Raw genomic sequence first — 19229 nt, forward strand, 5'->3', positions numbered from 1 at the left:
CTGTACGTTTAAGTTTAGCGTAAGTGATTATATTGCACCGTTGGATAAGGCTTCGCACAAAGCGCAATGACATCTCAGTGCACCTGAATGGAGCGTTATGGCACAGCGTCCATTCAGGTGCACTGTTACGTCATTCAGGGGAGCTGTTCCGTCGCAGCGTAGACAAGGCGCTTCGTTCCAACGTAGTTTATACACTTTATTTACGTGGCCTCGCAGTGCACGTAGTCCAATGGTAAGGAGAAGACACATCGTCACAGAATGACGTCACAGCACACTTGACTGGTGCACTCGGATGTTACAACGTGGAGGACATGCTTTGTCTCAACATAGATAACGCGCGGGACACATGCAGTGTGAGATGGGCTTCAATCGAGTTGTTTAGAATTCTTAACCCAGAAGCGTCGCAAAGGCATGCTGAAAAGCAAGCTAAAGGCAAACGCCCAATTATGGAACAAAGTGCTTCAGTCTGCAGATGAGTGAAACAAAGAAAACAAAAAGAATGACTAAGAGACCGCATTCTGCTGGGATAAAAAATCTGGAGGAGACACTGAACCTTGACTTAGGTGTCCGGTAGTTGCACTCGCACGTCGGCGTTCGTATGCCCTGGTATATTGCTTGGGTTAACTGCGTTTCGTCGCAACGTCGAAGCCGATCTCAGAGGCCTCGTAGAATGAAGCGCGTGGATGAGACCTGCTTCACCAGGTGCCGCAACGATCGCATCTGATCGCAAGAAAACAGTCTGCGCTTTCAATGAACTCATTCAATGAATGTTTATTAATTATCGTGATAATTATTCGACCCTTATATAACGTAAAATTATGCTCCGACATCAAATTCATCCAGTGTAACCCTTAACTTGAACCAGAACTACCGATTTCGTACAGTTTTTATTTTGAATCATTATGAATTTAGAAACATTTCATTGGACTTCGCACAAACCGGAAGTCACCGCTTAACACAAGAGGACCACTTGCTACTTGTGCCACACACAAAAAAAGAGAAACGATAGGTTCGAACGACCAGTGGTTGAGCTAAAAAACCCAAGCCGTCACTGTGGTTTGTACAGTTGAAATGCGTATAAGGTGTCTTTAGCAAATTCCACGTTGCGAATGGCTGCGCGAGATATGACCGACTACTCTGGCAAATGCCTATATATAGGTCACCTAGACATGAAAGCCAGACACGCTTTTTGGAGAGCCGTGACTTTAACTACAGACTAATCGAATGGTGCGTCCAACGTGATTGCAGGCTGGTAGGCCCTTCTCATTATAAGCACCCTTGTTACCATGCAGACCCTGCAATTAAAGTTTCAGCAACACACCCTACGGCTGGGTCAAAAAGTAGTCAATAGTTGAGTCATTAGGACTCTGAAGGTTTTGTTAATGAAGAACACGGAGCAATGTGTCCACATATTTACACTGACGTAATGTGGACACATTAGTACACTGGTATGTAATGCGCCCACATTAATACACTGTTGTGATGATTGTTTTTAGCAACAACGCCAGCTTCGAGAGCAGGTACTGATGCTTTCTCGAAGAAGTATCAACATGCAAGCTATTTCACAAAGACCTCCGGGCAAACACGTTTAATATACAAGACACAAAGGCGATTCAGCAGATCATCCAGTTGGGTTAATACATATATTCATATATAACATTTTTCTTTTGAAAAGACTTTAATGAATTAGAAAACAACAGATGGGATGATAGCATATCAATGGCAATTGTAAGGCAGCTTCCAAGTAGCAAATCATGGAAACTAAAAGTTACGCCGGCAAAATGATGGGGCTCAACATCAAAAGCCCACTTAAACAAAGTCACTACTTAACCTTTTTGCTTCCATTAGCATATATACGCCAAGTGAGGATGGTGCTCTGGGTCACTCGCATACAAAAACAGTCAGTTTCAGGTCACGCCAACAAAAGGTAAAAGGTAATCCTGGAGACTAATTCTGAGATACGATTAAAACTATAGCGTAAACAAAACGGGCATAGGAAAGAATAAGCAACACCTTCTTGTGCTTTTTTTTTAATTTGCGCTGTAGTCTTAATCCTGTTCAACCAACCACCACAATTTTCAACCCTTGAAGACGCGATCGGCAGGACGTCCGTACATCACTTGAGGATGGTATTCCACCGTAAAAAAGCGCCCTGGTTTGCTCAAGTTGCACGAAAAGGCAGCTTAAATAGTAAGGCACCAGCGAAAGTAACGATACACGCCCAGAAAGGCACGATTCAGTCGAAAAGAACCAGAACTCTTATTAAGGGCAAGCACACCATGTGTAGCAGTGTAACTCTCAGATACTAAATGTTCCGTAACCATCAGTAGTGTCACCACCGGAGGTTTTTATGCTGCAAAAAAAAAAAGAACTAGAAAGTAACAAGAACAAAAGAAAACAAACGGGCACATAGCTCACAGCCTACATCCGCTGCATAAAATGAATACACACACCCTCTTTATGACACGGAGTCAATGACAATGATGTTGCGGAGCACCACTGACGCTGCCGACGAACACTGGCATTGTCGACAACTGTTGAATGTAGCTCACACTTCCTAGTTGTTGCGGACAACCGCCAATGCTGAAGACAACTACAGTTCACATTGCAGAATAACCGGGTGGTGTTGCAGACAACTGACGTTGATGATTGTGCAATCCACACTGGAGTTGTGGCATAACCGTTGGCATTGTCAATAGCCACGCGCACTGCACACAACTTTCTTGTGTCGTAGACGAAGGACGATGACAGCCATCAGTGATAGTGGTGTCAGCAATGTTGCCAGTTATCACCAACATCGAAAAAGGAAAGGAAAATGAACACTTCTATGTTTAGTTCATAGGTATATCAGCACGTACGTCAGGATAAACCGAGAAGACACTGAACAGAGTGCTGTGTCTGTCCTGTGTCATCCATCGTCCTTGTGTCACAGGGCAGTGTGCTGACACAGATTAGACACAGCACTCTGTCCTGTGTCTTCTCGGTATCTTTCTACGTTTGCGCCGTTATAACTCTGAACTATGCAATGCCAACTAGTCTGCCAGCAAATGTGAAAACTATTGTGTGTTCGTATTTCCCTTTCCCTCAAAATGTGATGGTTACTGCTGGACCGAAGCAAGTTCTTCATCTCTCAAAACATGTCGGTATTGAAGGCTCAGGCACAAGCCACCCTGGAGCTTCCACCGTCCACCGCAGCTCTGGTGACGTCAGTGAGGAGTTTGCTGAGTACGCGACACTTGTACTGCAGACGCGTGCTGTTGTGCTCAGCGCGCCTCCGGCCGTCCTCGGCGCGCTGCAGAGCACGCAGCAGTCGGGCATTCTCGACGTACAGGTCTCGGAGCAGGGTGTCGATCTTACTCGGGCCGACTGCATTCGACTGCTGCTGCTGAGGCTGCTGCTGTGGGGATTTTCCCCCCGGTAGATATGAGCGCAAGCGAAGGTGGCAGTTTGAGAGTTTATTTCAAAGCCGGTCCGGGAAGGGTATTGAAGAAGTTTGAACCGCAATTTGGCACGAGTAATGGATTATATAAAAAAAGCAGGAGCATTCGCGAGCAAGGAAAAAAGTTTGAAGCGTTAAGAGGTCAAGGCATGAGAGATGTTGCGATATAATAAAGTACAGACAAGCATTTACATTCATAGGACATGACACCGCAAAAGGTCGATAATGAAACAAGAAGATAGGTGATGAAATATCAATTTACATTTCACATAGACATTCAGTTTTTCCATGAAATGAGAGTCAATTCGTATGGATGTTATTGAGCACATGCAATTTACAGTTAGGATATCAAAGGTCGCATGACGGGGAGTTAGAGCGAAATTCGTGTTATGCAGCAGGTCAGCAAAGTGGTCAGCGAAGTAGTACATTCGAGAAGGTTCGACGACCGAAGGTTCCGTGACGCATGGTCGGTAGAAACGAAGTCGGTTGAGGACGAAGTTGAAAAAGAGAGGGAAAGAGAAAAAAAGACGAGGTTAAAACCATTTCTACAGCTTGGTAAAACATTACAACAGAACGGACGAAGTAGCATGAGAGGTACTTGCAAAGACAGTTTTCAATGTGTCATCAGCACACACAGACACGAACAATTAGGAAGGCACGAAGACACCTTGAAAAACACACAGATATTTAATAATGAATATTCTTGAACATTGGGTGTCACTGGAGCTAACGTTTCGATAACGGTCTTTGTTTTCTTCAAGGCAGCAACAAGCGGTCTCGTCTCCTTCAAGACAGTTGCCTTCATCAAGACAGCACCACTCGTCAAAACGCCTCCAGCAAAAACCCCTGTTCAAGCATAGACAAGAACTTTGTAATGTTCAGCAGGCTATTTGGCATCGTGAAAGAAACATTATTTGGCTTCACTATGGTTTGTATATTTCATGCATAAAGACATTTTTATGAAAATAGACCCTTTTCATAATCCGCAAGTGCGCTTCTCTGCGCTGCATATTTGAACAAGTAATGGCGGCACCTCTCTTGCTTAGAGTGGAGACGAGGTCCTAGTTGCACGTGCTGAGGCTTGTCTATTATGCGTATTTATGTCAAGAGAGCCGAGTCTACATTTTCCACGTCATAGCGTAAGCAAAATGCGCTAGAACACGCTGTTTGCAGTAAGTGACTAGCCGCCATTACTTGGGCAAACTGCATGGCAGGAAAGCTAGCTTTACAATTATGAAAAGGGTCTATTGGCAACAACAGGCAACTAGCAGCATGAGGTATAGTATTAGTATTTCAAGGTAACAAGTTTGGATACTCGAGGCAGTATCACCCTGTGCAACGGTACTACGCATATTCTGTATATGCACATCTAAATGATGTTTCTAATATATGCCACTAAAGATGGATTTAAATTGGTTTTATTAAATACATCTTGCATTTGAACAAACGCTAAACATTTTTTTAGATACCCGCATTCTCGTGGATAGTGGAAAGTGATGAAGCCGCACAATGCATTGTCTTGGGTGGATTACAGTAAAACCGTGAAGTGCCGCACGTACTACGTTTATTTGCTTGTGTGCCGTACAAGCATAGACTAATAAGCAGGAACCCGTACGCGGTTCCGAAACGTCAGATCAACTCATCCGATTTGGTCAGTGACCGTGAATCTTCTCATCCAATGCCTGACCAGACGAACTTTCGTCGAACCCTTGACTACTAATAAGCTAAGTGCGAAGGAATTCCAAACGAGGTTTTAGAAGGCGCTCGCTTGAAAATTGTTTGAAAACTGAGGTTCGGTTTATTCTCACCACATCGGTACATTTGTAACAACAGAAGTGTGCCATTCATGGTGAGAACAGCAGGGTAAAAACCCCAAAATGTACAGCCTGAATAGCCATGCCAACCGCCATGGCACAAAGGCAGCAACGTGCGGTGCATAGCAGCTTACACATAAGCAAAATTTGAAGTTCAATTCAGAACCCAGAAGAAACACTCAAACAAAAAGATTCTGACACCATATTTAAAAATAAATTTTTAGCCATTTTACAATGCTGTCGTAAATAGTGAATCGTGTGAGGAAAGGGGCAGGTAGTTCAGAGCTTCAGCATCGTATGTACTATTTATGACAGTAGTAAAATCGTCGAATTTGTTAGCTAATTCACTTCCTTTGCTGAATTTACTGCGTATCGTAAGCACATCAGTGCTGTGTTTCAGTTGCCACGCAGCTATTACGGCATTTAATCTGCTTCAAATCTATTTCCCCTTTATCACAACGTCATAGTAAAGTACATACTTAAAATAAATTGTCAAGTAGAGCCTGCTGTTCCCATTTGTCTAATTTTGCTTTTCTTTTTTTATATACTCAAGAGTGAGTCTAACTTCAGAAGTTCCTGTCAAACTTTAGGGAATCAAGCACTGCATTGCAAAAGATAAATTACGACATCTTTCGCGAGTGAATGTCATTTAGACAGCACGTTAATTGCACCAATACCATAGTACTAAATCTTCATTACAGTTCCTGAAGTCCGCAGCTCCAAACAAAAATTTTTATCAGAGCTCTTTCGTCAGGCAGGCACTACTTGCCCACAATTTTTGCTGTATGTTTGTACAGGATAATAAAAACTTTAATGCACTAAAATCAAACATAACATACCGAGCGCACCACAGTTACACTTCCTTAGCAAGAGCATGCATTTAGCATGCATTCCAATCTTTAAAAAGTGCGGAATACATGTCTTCAATTACAGCATGCAAAGGATGAAACTAGCAGGTCAATGAAATCGCGCGTAAGGTTGTATTCAATAACAAAGAAACCATAGTGTTGGAAGAAGCCATGCTTGCAGTTTGTGTCAGTCGGGTAAACCGTAGCTACTGCTGATAGCCAATCTGACCTCATATGCAGCCAATCACAACAACGTGAAAGAAAAGGAGTACGTCGAAAAAGACTCCATTGTGGGGAGTTTTACCTGCAGTTTACTTCCTTAAGAAAATTTTGCATATCACTAAAAAGCACCCCTTTGAGAGTGCTTTCTCAACAGCTTACTCCCTTAAGAGAATTTCCGCATCTTACTAAAAAACACCCCTTTTGAGAGTGTTTTATCAGCACTTTACTCTTTGGAAGAATTTTCGCCTCTCCCCGACTCTGCTGGTGAACGAACCCTTTCTGGTGCTACTCCATGAATGGTTGGGCCGGTTTGCATAAGAACCAACGTGTAGTGCTGAAAGCCACATGCAGAGTCAAGGCAAGTGCAATCCAGAAGATGAAGAGCAGAGGCCGAAGCCACCATCGCCAGAAGATAGCGACCACACGGCAGACCAAGGAGTCTCGGTTACGAACCTCGCACGGCTGCTGCTGGCTAGCTGGGCCGGACTGGTGTTGATGATGATGAAGGTGATGCTCTTGCTGCTGCTGCTGCTGCTGCTGCTGCTGCTGCTGCTGCTGCTGCTGCTGCTGTTTCCGGAGCCGCTCGAGCTCCTCGTTGTGCTGGAGTTCACACTCCAAACGCTCCATCATGTGTTTTTGCTCTGTCACCATTGTGGACGTTTCGACGAAGGACGATGGAGCAGCGAATGCCGGATGCAGGGATTGGGGAACAATGGAAAAGAGGGTGTAGGTAGTGTATGCAAAAGAAAGCATGCGTTAGCAACTGTTAACTATTAGTGACGTGATTGCACTAAACATTATAACTACAACGCCCGTTATTCGGTATGCAGGCAACGCACATACAGGAAAATATGTGAAGGGCACGTGTTAGAGGATGCACTTACAGCAGTGGTACTGAAATTTCCGCATCGCGCAATTTATCAAAATCATGTGTCACAGTTATTGACGTGGCATGTCTGTACAGAAGAAACAGAATTCACAGAAGAGAATTGGCTTTCCGCTTCTAGCATAGATTTCACTTCGTAAGCAAGTGAAGAGTAACGTTTCTTTTACTATTTTGTGGTAATTACTGAAACCTTAAGGCATATATTACAATGCCTAATTGTCACACAGGACGTAACTTTGTGCCGTTGCTTCTGGTATTTTTAGAAACCCCTTGCTTCGAGTGTTTCTATAATGTACTTGAATTTATAATTTAGCCTTCCTAATGAATAAAGTAAGTGATTGTCCCACTTCCAGCGAGAGTTGCCTGCCATATTCCCCTTACAATAAGTCACATTTTCATATAATGTTTCGTACATTGTTACGAAGATAATACTATCAATAACCCAAATTTAACAACATAACGCTACGACTTGTCGTGAACAACTACGAACCTATCGACTCAAGCTTCCGTAATGGCAAAGCTGTGTATCTATTGCGATATGTCACTGACTATCTTTCACTTACACTTCTATTGCCATAGCAATTACACGGACACTCCAGGCGCGTTTTTGCTGTCGCCGTCATGTTCCGCGTAAAGTCCAAATATATAACATCACCCAGCGCGTCGTATGCTATATGTGCGAATGAAAGCTTGCGAATCAGAGATGAAACGCATGGGCCGAGTTCGTCGAGCGAAGGAGCATGAAGGGGTGCCGGTGGGGGGGGGGGGCTGCGTCGCTCGGGCCGCAACTGTGAACTATGATCAAAGGGGCGCGGTCGCGGGCGCTGTCTCGACAGAGATCAGTAGACGACACGTACCCTTGTACGTGTTGTGCCCTCACCACTTGCTTCGCGCTGAAGCGAAAGATAGCACGAACACCAGTTCGCTCACTGGAGCGGCAGTATTGCCTTACGCCAGCGTTTTTTGGAGTTACGCCAGATGCGATCTTAAAGGTGTTTGCAGCTAGCCTTGTATGACATTCTAATTTTGTTACTATCCCATTCATTGCTTCGTGCGAAACTGTGACTTTTTGTGTGTGACAGTCCTCTATGGGCGCAACGCGAGTGCGACTAGGCAAACTCACTGAGTCGCTGTAGCTGCTCCTCGCAGTTCTTTCTCAGCCGTTCGTGCTCCTGCAGGTGCAGCGCCTCCAGGTGACGCTCTATGGCACTGATGGCCTTGCTGATGAGGCTCGCCAGCTGCTCCTGAAGTGACGCGCCTGACGTCACTTTGTGTGGACTTGCGCCCGGGTCACCGCCGTCGCTTTGTTTTAGAGAATGACAGAGAAGGAGACACTCAAGATAAAGCAGTGTTATTCACCAAGTTGTGCATCAAATTCGAATATAAACGCGCCCAAACCTTTACATGTACTATTTACAATCCTACAGTGACAGTCAACGTTGATAAATCTTTCTTAAAGGCAGAGACTCCCTTCACTTTTACCACCTACATTCTGTCAAGGAGTATGATAATTTCTGACTGAAGATATCGAGCCGATCCATCGCTAAATTACAACTAATGTTGACTAAATTTATGTTGTCCTCCTATGCATATTTTATATATTATAATTATCCTATAATGTAATAATAAAACTGATTGATAGGATGATGGATTGATTGATAGTATTGGTAATCAGCTGCTCTGACAAGCTTTTTGTCTGCAATAGTTGTCATCCTGTCTGTCCTTTCGCAACTTCCTTCCCATTGGTCACTGATTAAATTGTTTTCCAATTATAAAATACTTTTACAGTGCCCACCTGGGCGCGCTGTCCGCGGCCGCCATGACGACCTGGTTGCCAGCACCTCCTTGGACCTCGACGTCACCGTCGGTATTGGCGTTAGAGCCTGCGCCACATCGCAAGCACTGCCTGAGCAACTGGCAGACGTCCTCGGTCAGCTGGGCGGTCAGGTCCTGCGGCCTCCTGAGCTGCGCCTGGGGGTCGCTGTCTCGCCGGCTGGGCTGCAACCTCAGGTTCTGCTCCAGGCTGGTGCGCAGCTCGCGCTCCACGTCGGTGCGAACCTTGGGAAACAAAACGAAATGTCGCACAACGCGAATAGGAAGAACGCGGAGCGCTAGATAATAGAAGAAAGTGGTACACGAAACACACGTGCAAGTCTTGGATTTTGGTAGAAGAGCCAGAGTAGGGGATAGTTGGTTAGTCTTGTGTACTATGTGTTAGCATTACTCCGTGTTGCTACGTTAGTGTTACTATGGTTAGTCTTGTGCACTACGTCTGCCTTTCTGCGCGTCCCTCTTGGTGTTCCAGCAGCGCGTGGCAAGCGCCAAGTGGACTTTTGACTGACTTTGTATGTTAAATACAAATAAGGCAAAAGTTCAGGAGAACATAGAACCTTGAATAGATGAAAAATTCTTGAACAGGTGGGGTCGCTAGAGCCAACGTTTCGACTAGTGGTCTTTTCTTCAAGGCTGCAACTGCCTACCTTAGCGCGTGTATCTGTATACTTCGCCTGTGTATGCTTCGTGTATGTCTTTCTTCTCATAGCTGCAACTGAAGAACATTTTACTGACCTGCAGAGTGTTCGTTTTTATTATTGTTCTCTAATGTGTGCATTTGCTTTACTATTTGTAGTATTCTCTTATTTTTTGTCTGTTGTATAGCATTATATAACCTCCTATTCCTTCTGTAGCCCTAAATAAGGCTGCAGTATGTGTAAATAAACAAACAAACAAACAAACAAATAATAAATAAATAAATAAATAAATAAATAAATAAATAAATAAATAAATATGTATGGTTCGTACGAAGCATACACATCCACACGCCAAGGTAGGCCGTTGCTGCCTCAGAGGAGACAAGATGGCCACTTGTTGAAACGTTGGCTCAAGAGGCACCCCCGTCCACCTTCCCTTAAACTTCTGCCTTTCCTGACTATATATCTGCCACATATAGCTTGCCAAAGAGAGAAGGAGTAGTCGACCACCACACATGACGACAAACTCTTCTCCAAACAACTTGCATAAAAAAAAAAAGCGACGAGCAAGGTATTCATTCGCACTGCTATACAGACATGCCCAACTAACCGACCAAACCCTGCACCCAGCTTCTCAGCAAGGTTCAAGACTGTTGGTATAGCATGAGAAACGGTGCATCATTGTTCATCCTTTCTCATCTCAGTAAAGTGTCACGTGACTAGGCGGCTTGGCACTGGTGGAACAACCCTTCGTGCAATTTTGTTTGTCCTTTCTTGTTTATCTTCCGTCGCTCGCTCTCCCCCCCCCCCCCTTCGTCTTTATTTATTCCGAGGAAAAGAGAATAAATTTTGTTTGTTGAAAGTTAGCACTCTGTTGTGTGCGTATCTTTCTTGTGTCCCGTCTATCGTTGCGCTTTACAATCTACAGCTTCTCACCTTTTGTACGAGGTCCTGCTCGACCTGACACCGCACTTCCGCCAGCTTGGACTCGTACATGGCCTGCAGATGGCTTCGCGTCTCGCCCTCGACCGCGGAAGCCGAGGAAGGCTCGGCGTCGCCCTGAAGGCGGCCCAGGGTCTCGCTCGAAGTCGCCGTAGCCTCCGCCAAGGAGCGCTTCAGCTCTTCCAGCTGCTTCGCCTTTGCCTCGATGCCCGCGAGCAGGGATTCCCGCTCTGCGTTCCAAGCTTCGCGCTTGCTGTCATACTCTTCCGCCGCCTTCTTCTGCACTTCGTCAAGCTTCGCCTGCGTAGAGGACATGCAGATGTCAACAATGGTCAGAGATGTGCGACATGATTTCGGATTTGTAGCAGCAATGAGGTATTTCTGCTTATTTTGTCTCTTTTTTGTACGTACCCTCTTTAGCGGCATTTATGTCTCATGACGAGTAAAGGCTAGTCCGGAAACAATTGCAAATGTGTTCTGCCGAATTCCACAGGGTGACGAAAGTGTTATTAAAAGGATAATTGACAACCATACGTTTGTTGCACCGAGCCACAAGGAAATCCTTACAAGTTGTTGACTAATTCTACCTCGCGCTGACAGTTGCTAGCTTCCTGGTTGGCTCAATTTGTAGAGCGACCGTCCCGAAAAGGCTTTGGTCACGGGTTCGATCCGCGGGCCAGGACGAACTTTTCTTCAACTAAGAAGCTATCCTTACAGCAAAATCAGCATAGATTTATTTGCGGATTCGTGATACTAACGTGTGGTTATCAAGTCTTCCTTTCAGAAGAAAGAGCGCAGACAAAAGGTTTCACCCTGACAACATCCGTGACAGACGTCCCCTCGCGTTCCTACTGAATTGTTCATTTCCTGCCCAGTCCAAACTGAATTTACATGTATGAGTCCTAAAGGCCTGCTTGAAAGCACCAAATTTCCGAGGATGTTGGCGTTAATGTGAGTTTGAAGAGCGGAATTGAAAATATGGAAAAAACAGTGACAAACAGGGCCATAGCAGAACGATCCTCTCTTAAATCCTGCTTCAAGGAATATTTGCGATAAAGGAACACATCCGCATCGAGTTGCCGTCTGCTAAGGAACGACAAGCGTACCTGCAGCGTCTGCACGGTAGTCTCCGAGGCCCTCTTCTGCTCGCCCAGCAGGGCCACCTCGTGTTCCCTGGCGGCGAGCTCCGAGGCCAGCTGCTCCCTCTGCTGGGCGAGCTGGTTCTGCAGCGCCGTGACGTCGGCGCGCAGACGCTCGGCGAGCACGTTGCGCATGCTCAGTTCGTCCTGCAGCTTGGCGATGGTCGACTGGGCGCAGTCGATCGAGTCCTTGTCCACTTCGGGTTGGCCGCACAGTTGGGCTTCGAGATCGGCGACCCGCTGGCGCCAGCGCTCTTCGATGTCGCGCAGCGCCTGCTCGAACCGGGCTCGCAGTCGCTCCAGGGGTTCGCGTTGGGCCTCGCCCAACTCGTCGGCGTCTAGGGTCAGCTGGTATGCGTCCGCGACGCATGGGATGCCTGTGCGTGTTGCTCGTTGTGTTAAATCATCGTCATAATAATAATAATAATAATAATAATAATAATAATAATAATAATAATAATAATAATAATAATAATAATAATAATAATAATAATAATAATAATAATAATAATCATCCTGTCATAAGGCGCTGTTCGATCTCTTCGCAACTCCGCTATTGGCGGCTTCGTTTCACATGAGCTGCGGTTTGGTCTGCGATTTCCGCTCTGCGACTGCCGCGGCATGCAAAGGTGCTTGCTGCCATTCTTTGTGGCAGACAGTGCATAATTTTTCAAACGTAATGTTAATGCCTGTGCGTTATGATATTGTTAATCTTTAGTGAACGATATCGAAGATGACTCGTTTTGTGTCATTTGAGAATCCAAATTCATTTCAAAGTGCGCAAACAGCGGCCATAACCAAAACAAACAGGTCGCCGCAGTTTTGACTCTGCGCAATTTCGACGGGTGCCGACCAAAAAATCGCTCCGCCACTATGAACTGAGTGAAAAATTTCCAACGTGTTTCGTCGCTCGTCGCTGACCGTTGGAACGAGAGCGATCGGCCGTTTATTTTTTTTCTTGTTTTTCTTTCCCTTTTTTTTTTTTTTTTTTTGCTGCGAGAGAATTCAACGCCTGAAAATCGCTGTGTCTGCGTCATGTGAAGCGGCCTTTATGCCCACTGCAGTAGTACTATTCTGAACATTGTGCCATTCCGCCAGTGATCAACCATAATTAGCCCAGAGGGTTGCTGCAACCTTTCCGATTGGCTTAAAAATGCCGCCATTACGAAAACTGACAATATGGCGGAATTTGACAGTGTCTCTAGTAGCACAAGGCCTTCGCCATTGATCTCCAACCCACACAGCCCTAAAATAATAATAATAATAATAATAATAATAATAATAATAATAATAATAATAATAATAATAATAATAATAATAATAAAACTTCATTCAAGATTACGTACGTAATAACGCGGGTTTATAAAATACGACTAAATTTGCAAGGACAGTAAGCAAAGGATTCTTCTCAATGTAATCCAAGGCAAATAGAAAGAAACAAAGAGAAAGAGAGTGGCTGAGAGACACGAGGAAAAGAAAAGGCCTCTATGGTTAACCAGACGAGCGTCCGGTTTGCTACCCTACGCAAGCAACAAGGTCATTAAAGTTGTCATTAAAGTTATCGCAAAACGTGCGGGTCATCAAAAAACAACGAAGCACGCAGTTGTCGAGACTTCACAAGCGTGACATTTTCAGAACATTTCCGTCCCCTTACAAAAGTGGTTACGCACATGTCGAGCCTTGCTATTATCTTTAATTCTCAGCTAGACAGAAGTTAAAGTTCAATTAACCAAAATCAGCAACTAGGAGTTGAAACTGTGCACGTAGCGTATAACATATTACGCCGCGAACAACACTCCCAGGCATCCATGCATGGATGTTAACGGTGCCAGTAAGCTACGTGTCAGGCACTATCGACTTCAAACTAATCTAAACAAAACCACTAAGCGTAAAACTGTAAGCTAAACTAAGCGACTAAACTATAAAATAATCTGAACTAAACGACTAAGCCATAAACTAATCAACTAAACGACGAAACTTAAATTAATATAAAAGTAAACGACTAAACTCTTTAACTCGCTTAAACTAAAAGGCTGAACTCTAAACTAATGTAAGCTAAACGAGTAGACACTAAAGACTTCACTCTCAGACACTTTAAACGAAAAGACTAAACTATAAACTAATATAAACTAAAGGACTAAGCTAATCTAAAGGACTAAACTAGCGATGCCTTACAGTTAAACGACTTACTATGAGCAGAGTGAGCGAGCGTGAGTTCGTGCCACAAACCTGCAAAGAAGTCGAGTTAGGAGAGAGGAAAAGTCATTCAGCCAACCACCACGCTCCACAGAAAGCCATGCCATATCGTTTTGCGTTTAGCAAGCTTCGATATAAAAGTATACAACACGTTAGAGCGACAGTGTGGACAGATATTAGTCACCTTTCAATGACTATGCAACATTGACAGCACGTTTCGCATTCCAGGATTAAAAAGTGTGGCGGAAAAAAACAAAACAGGAAAGCCAATGAGCAGAGAAGTAGAAAGGAGGAGGAAAAAAGACAGGCCTGAACAGGGAGAATTAGTGCAAGCGTGAAAATTTTGCTCACAAAAATAAACAACAGCGTTAGGCAGCTTAATACTACTACAGTACAAAAAACGAAAACTCCAACCAATAATAATCATCTGACAAAAACGTTCACGCGGTCAGTAAACCCGAAACACATTTAACTCTAAGCATTGCTATATGTTATATTTTAGTTATTCTGTTTACAAAGAAGAATATAAGTGCTTCAGAGCAAAAAATGGCCAACACCAACTCCAGTTAAGCGGACGTATTTCACGATGTAATCAAAAACGAAATAATCGAACCACAGGGTGTTTGTTCTTCTACACAAACCAACAATATAAAAGATTATCGAGCTACCGACGGGACAAGAATAACCAGAAAGCTACTGCTGAGTGTAAGTGAACGGTGAATCATATGAATGAGCAATTCGACAAGGTCGAAACTAGCAAATCGACCTTCATCTTGTCTGTCGCTTCGGCGCAAACTGAGCGGCGTGAACACGGAACTCGCAAATGCGTAAGCGTTCTTCTGATACGTGTAAATGGGAAGCTTTCACTCGCACACAGACCCAGCGTAATTCAACAAAACACTGGCCTAAGGAAACGCGGCCGCTTCAGCGAGCGAAGTGACGTTCGTGCTGTCTATCGTTTGACGCAAACTCAACGGCGAGAACACTGCGTGTGCGAAGGCATGAGCAGTCTGCTGATCCCCCTGTCAACTGCACGCTTTAACTTACTCGCACACGGAACATACGGCGCTCAGGGCGACCTTAACACAATTGGAATTTATACGGCACCTCACGGCGACGGGAAAAACTTGCCTGGGGAGGCTATATTCAATCGTTTTCGCAATATAATATATTTGGAACCGAGCGTGTTACGCACAAACGATGAGCCAGGTGGTGCTGCGTACAAGCGAAGAAGTTAAAGCCTAAAAGCGACGCCGCGGCGTGATAGTCGGCGGCAAATTGGGAACGACGTACACGAAGCAGCCTCTACTTCGATAGAACGGAAAGAAACAGCGCAAAGGACAGCAATAGCACGAGAGAATGCCTATATATCCAACGAGAACGCGAACGCCGTTAACGTCCATTTGCGCTATTAGATTTCACCGTGTATAACATAATATGGTGTTCTTGAAGATACACGGAGCAAAGATAACACCGAGTCCCGTTATGAAGACCACGGAAACAGGAACCATAGTTTCTTGATTTCCTTTATTTTGCAATTTCATATAACTGGAACCAAGGTGAAGCGAAAAGAATAGTAAAACACGAAAGAAGTTAAAGGCAAAGCGAAGCAAGCGATGTACATAAGTGAACAAGGAAATAATGGCGTACCGTACCCACGGAAGTATGCCAGGAAAGGAGAAAATAAAGTAGAAAGAAGACAGGGCATTTGCTTTGCTCACAAAAGCGACAAAGCGGAACACCAGCACGGACAGTCGCGAGCGATACGCCGAGGGACCGCCGCCGAAACGAAGAGCACACAGGACACCACATTAGGCTAAATGAATGAAGACGCGAATATATATATATATATATATATATATATATATATATATATATATATATATATATATATATATATATATATATATATATATATAATGCACTATAGGTGGATGAAGAATAATAGGGCACCGAAATCCAACACCCATCCGCTCGGGTCTCATACGTGATAGTAATCGATCATAACTGCGAAAACAGATGCTAAATTAACGGCAATCAACGCAATGAGCGATAAATGACGATATAACAGGGACAGGTGAGGTGGAGAGAGTGGAAGAAAGCCCAGAGAGGGGGAGATGAAAGACTACACGCATGAACAAGTAGAACGTGCAGGATGGTGTGGACGTGAAGCCACAAGACAAAAGAAAAAAGATTGATAAGCAGACGGCCTAAGAATGGCCTAAACAGCAGAAGTATAAAGAAGGCTCAATAAGCAGATGGCCAAAGAAAGGAATAAAGAAGCAGAAGACCACAAAAGGCTTAACAAGCAGATGACAAAGCGCAGTTAAAAGTGATGGCGTCTGGAATGGCGGTGAATAAGAGAACGAAAAGAAACGCTGCGGTGCTTCTTGCTGCTGTTCAGAGAGAGCGGAAAGAGGGGCAGCTCACCACGAAGCGGGACGCATAAGTCAACGTTTATTATATCTCTGGGGCAAAAAATACAGTAAAAATAATGAATGTCTTGGCCGATGAGCGGCAAGATGGCGACGCCGCCGCGGGCAGCAGTTATGGAAGACGGAAGAGGAATGCAGACGATGCAGACGGCGGCTACGAAGAAGGAAACAGTGGAAAAAGAGCAGACGACAGGCGTTGAGGTTAAGACCAGACGGTGAGATAAAAAGACAACGAAAGTTATGGCCGACAGCGGAGCGAAGCTAGCGGGTAAAATAAGCGTAATATTGAGCGTAAAACAGAACAAATAAACGAGGCAAAAGTGGAGAGATGAAAGAGTGCAGTGCGGAATGAACGACCTATCCCCACAAAGTGGTTGAGCCAACTCAACTGTGAGTGGGCTCCGAGAAGGAAAGAATATAAAAGAGAAACATGCGTAATATAGGAAAGCACGTTAAGCAGATTCTAGTTCTAAGCCTACTTTTTGTACTTTTTCCTGCACACAGTGGGTCTAGGTAAGAGAAGAAAGAAGCTAAAATAAACGGGGACTCAGCGTGGGCGCGATTATGAACTAAGATATGGCTTGATAAGATAAAAAGGAGTACAAAGCGTGCTCGAGAATAAGATTAAGAGAGAATGATGAAAAAAAGAGGAGACCTTACCCTCGGAGCCAGCGCTGACGGAGAAGCCGGCTCGCTTGCGTATCTTGCCGGCAATGGGGATGTCGTCATCCGACTCCTCTGCGGTGCAGGTTTAGGGGTGGAAGATGAATACGGGTAGGGAAAAATGGGAAAATTGGGGAGGAAAACGACAACACAGCGGGAATTAAGGCACTGTGTGAGACACCAATATGAGGTTACAGAGCGTGAAATAACCGCACAGATCGATTCATTTAGTCTTTTCTTAGCTCAAAGAACTACAGAGGAACCACACCAGGGTTTTGAAATAAATTAATGGCTCATCGTAAAAAAAAAACTTAAAAATTTCAAGGTATATCTTGAAAAACAAAAAAAAAACTCTAGGAATGTAGCCATTTTTGCGAGAATTATTCTGTTGCTGCTTCGCATTCATTATGTTGTAATTCATCTTACATCAGTAATCGCGAACCATATCCTAAGCACATTCGAAAATAACGATTTCCAATTTATGAGCAATGCACGGTAAACAGTCCAGGGAATGGTGTCGTTTCTTCGACGTTAATCGTAAACTTAAACCGCTCAGATAATGGCAAATTATCAAACTGCGCGAAAAGACGAGTCCACAAGGAAGAAACGTACAGAACACCATGAGCGCAGGTACCGCGAGGTTCTGTATATTTCTTACTTCTGTCCTCGTCTTTTCGCGCCGTTCAATAACGTTTACAAAGCTATGAACCAACTAGACCGCCAGAACGTCTCGCTGCAGATAGCAAAAAAGAAAAAAATGCAAATCGCCATATTTTGCCTAGAGTATTCTTTGACAAAGTTTCGCGATTTGTATTTTTTCTTTTTCGCTATATATAATTATCTTAAGTCAGACGTTCTGGTGGGCTAATCGGTTTATAGCTTTGTAAACGTTATTTAGGGCCAAGGAATACCCAAGGCCAAGTTTCGCGATTTGTATTTTTGTTTATTTTTTGCTATCTATAATTTTCTCCAGTAAAACGTTCTGGCAGGCTAGTTGGTTCATAGCTTTGTAAACGTTATTTAGGGCCAAGGAATACCCAAGGCCAAGTTTCGCGATTTGTATTTTTGTTTATTTTTTGCTATCTATAATTTTCTCCAGTAAAACGTTCTGGCAGGCTAGTTGGTTCATAGCTTTGTAAGCATTATTTGGGGCCAAGGAACAGTCAAGGCTGTTCCGCGATTTGTATATTTTCTTTTTTTTGCTATCTACAATTACCTCCAGTAAGACGTTCTGGCACGCTAGTTGGTTCATAGCTTTGTAAACGTTATTTGAGGTCAAGGAATACTGAAGGCCAAGTTTCGCGATTTGAATTTTCTTTTTTTTTCTGCCATCTATAATTATCTCCAGTAAGCCGTTATGAGGGTCTAGTTGGTACATAGCTTTGTAAACGTTAATAAACTGGGAAAAAAGACGATGACACAAGTAGCAACATACAGAACCTAGTGGCACCTGCGCTCGTGGCCTTCTGTCGCGCGATCTGTGCGATCATTTTGTGTTTGCCAACACGAACTGCGCCCACACTTCGTCTTTACGAAAGCGTGAAACGGACGCGATAAAGAAGAAAACAGAGAACAGAATCAATTGACGCAGCAGACGTCATGGAAAGCTTACGCGGGGCGGCGCCGGTTGCTTGGATCGAGTATTAAAACAAAATTCGCTGGATTCTGACGCAACGTTTCAATCTTTAATGCATCGGTACTCAGGCCTTCAAGCCGTCTTGGCGGTGTTGCACAAGGCCCTAAGAATTTTTACCTGTTGAGATTGTACATCGTCTCCTATTGCCCGGCCCATATTTTTCTCGCATTCGGCCTATAATTTAAAAGCTCATTATATGTATGTCCAGAAGCTCCAATGAACAGCGAAACGCAAGGATAAAGAGAAGCAAAAAATAGAGGCACGAGCTTCCAAGCTCGAAATCCGGGAACGCGCGGAAAAGCTGTGAAGATTACTGTGGTGGCGTTACTGAAAATGTGTTAAGAATATAATATAAAGTTCGGAAACACGCACGAAGCCGAGATTAAGCGGGCGGGAAACATGTCGGCAGAGTTTTTACGGTTCTAACTGGATGGATGACGTCCATAAATGACGCGACAGCAGTTTCGGTTCGTGAAGGCGAAGTATAGGTTAAAAAGAAAAACAGAAAAAGCGCAATCGGTCTAGCTCTCGCGTTCGG

At 44.2% G+C, this 19229-nt stretch overlaps 1 protein-coding gene across 4 annotated transcripts in view; it reads right to left on the minus strand.

The window, feature by feature from the left end:
- Window positions 1-1573: 1573 nt before the first annotated feature.
- Window positions 1574-19229, minus strand: part of LOC119373358 (blastoderm-specific protein 25D) — a 430103-nt gene continuing 412447 nt past the window's right edge. For 2 of the 4 annotated variants that reach the window (XM_049420437.1, XM_049420434.1), the window contains 8 exons: window positions 17053-17130; window positions 13952-13990; window positions 11729-12138; window positions 10617-10922; window positions 9005-9267; window positions 8333-8511; window positions 6777-6964; window positions 1574-3397 (listed from right to left, as the gene is read on the minus strand). In XM_049420437.1, the coding sequence (XP_049276394.1) occupies window positions 3155-3397; window positions 6777-6964; window positions 8333-8511; window positions 9005-9267; window positions 10617-10922; window positions 11729-12138; window positions 13952-13990; window positions 17053-17130 (1706 nt within the window). In that variant the 3' untranslated portion in view covers window positions 1574-3154. The remainder of the gene's footprint in view (window positions 3398-6776; window positions 6965-8332; window positions 8512-9004; window positions 9268-10616; window positions 10923-11728; window positions 12139-13951; window positions 13991-17052; window positions 17131-19229) is intronic. The other 2 variants (XM_049420435.1, XM_049420436.1) reach the window with 2 other exon arrangements.

Source organism: Rhipicephalus sanguineus, chromosome 11 (genome assembly GCF_013339695.2).
Source record: "Rhipicephalus sanguineus isolate Rsan-2018 chromosome 11, BIME_Rsan_1.4, whole genome shotgun sequence".
Lineage (NCBI taxonomy): Eukaryota > Metazoa > Arthropoda > Arachnida > Ixodida > Ixodidae > Rhipicephalus > Rhipicephalus sanguineus.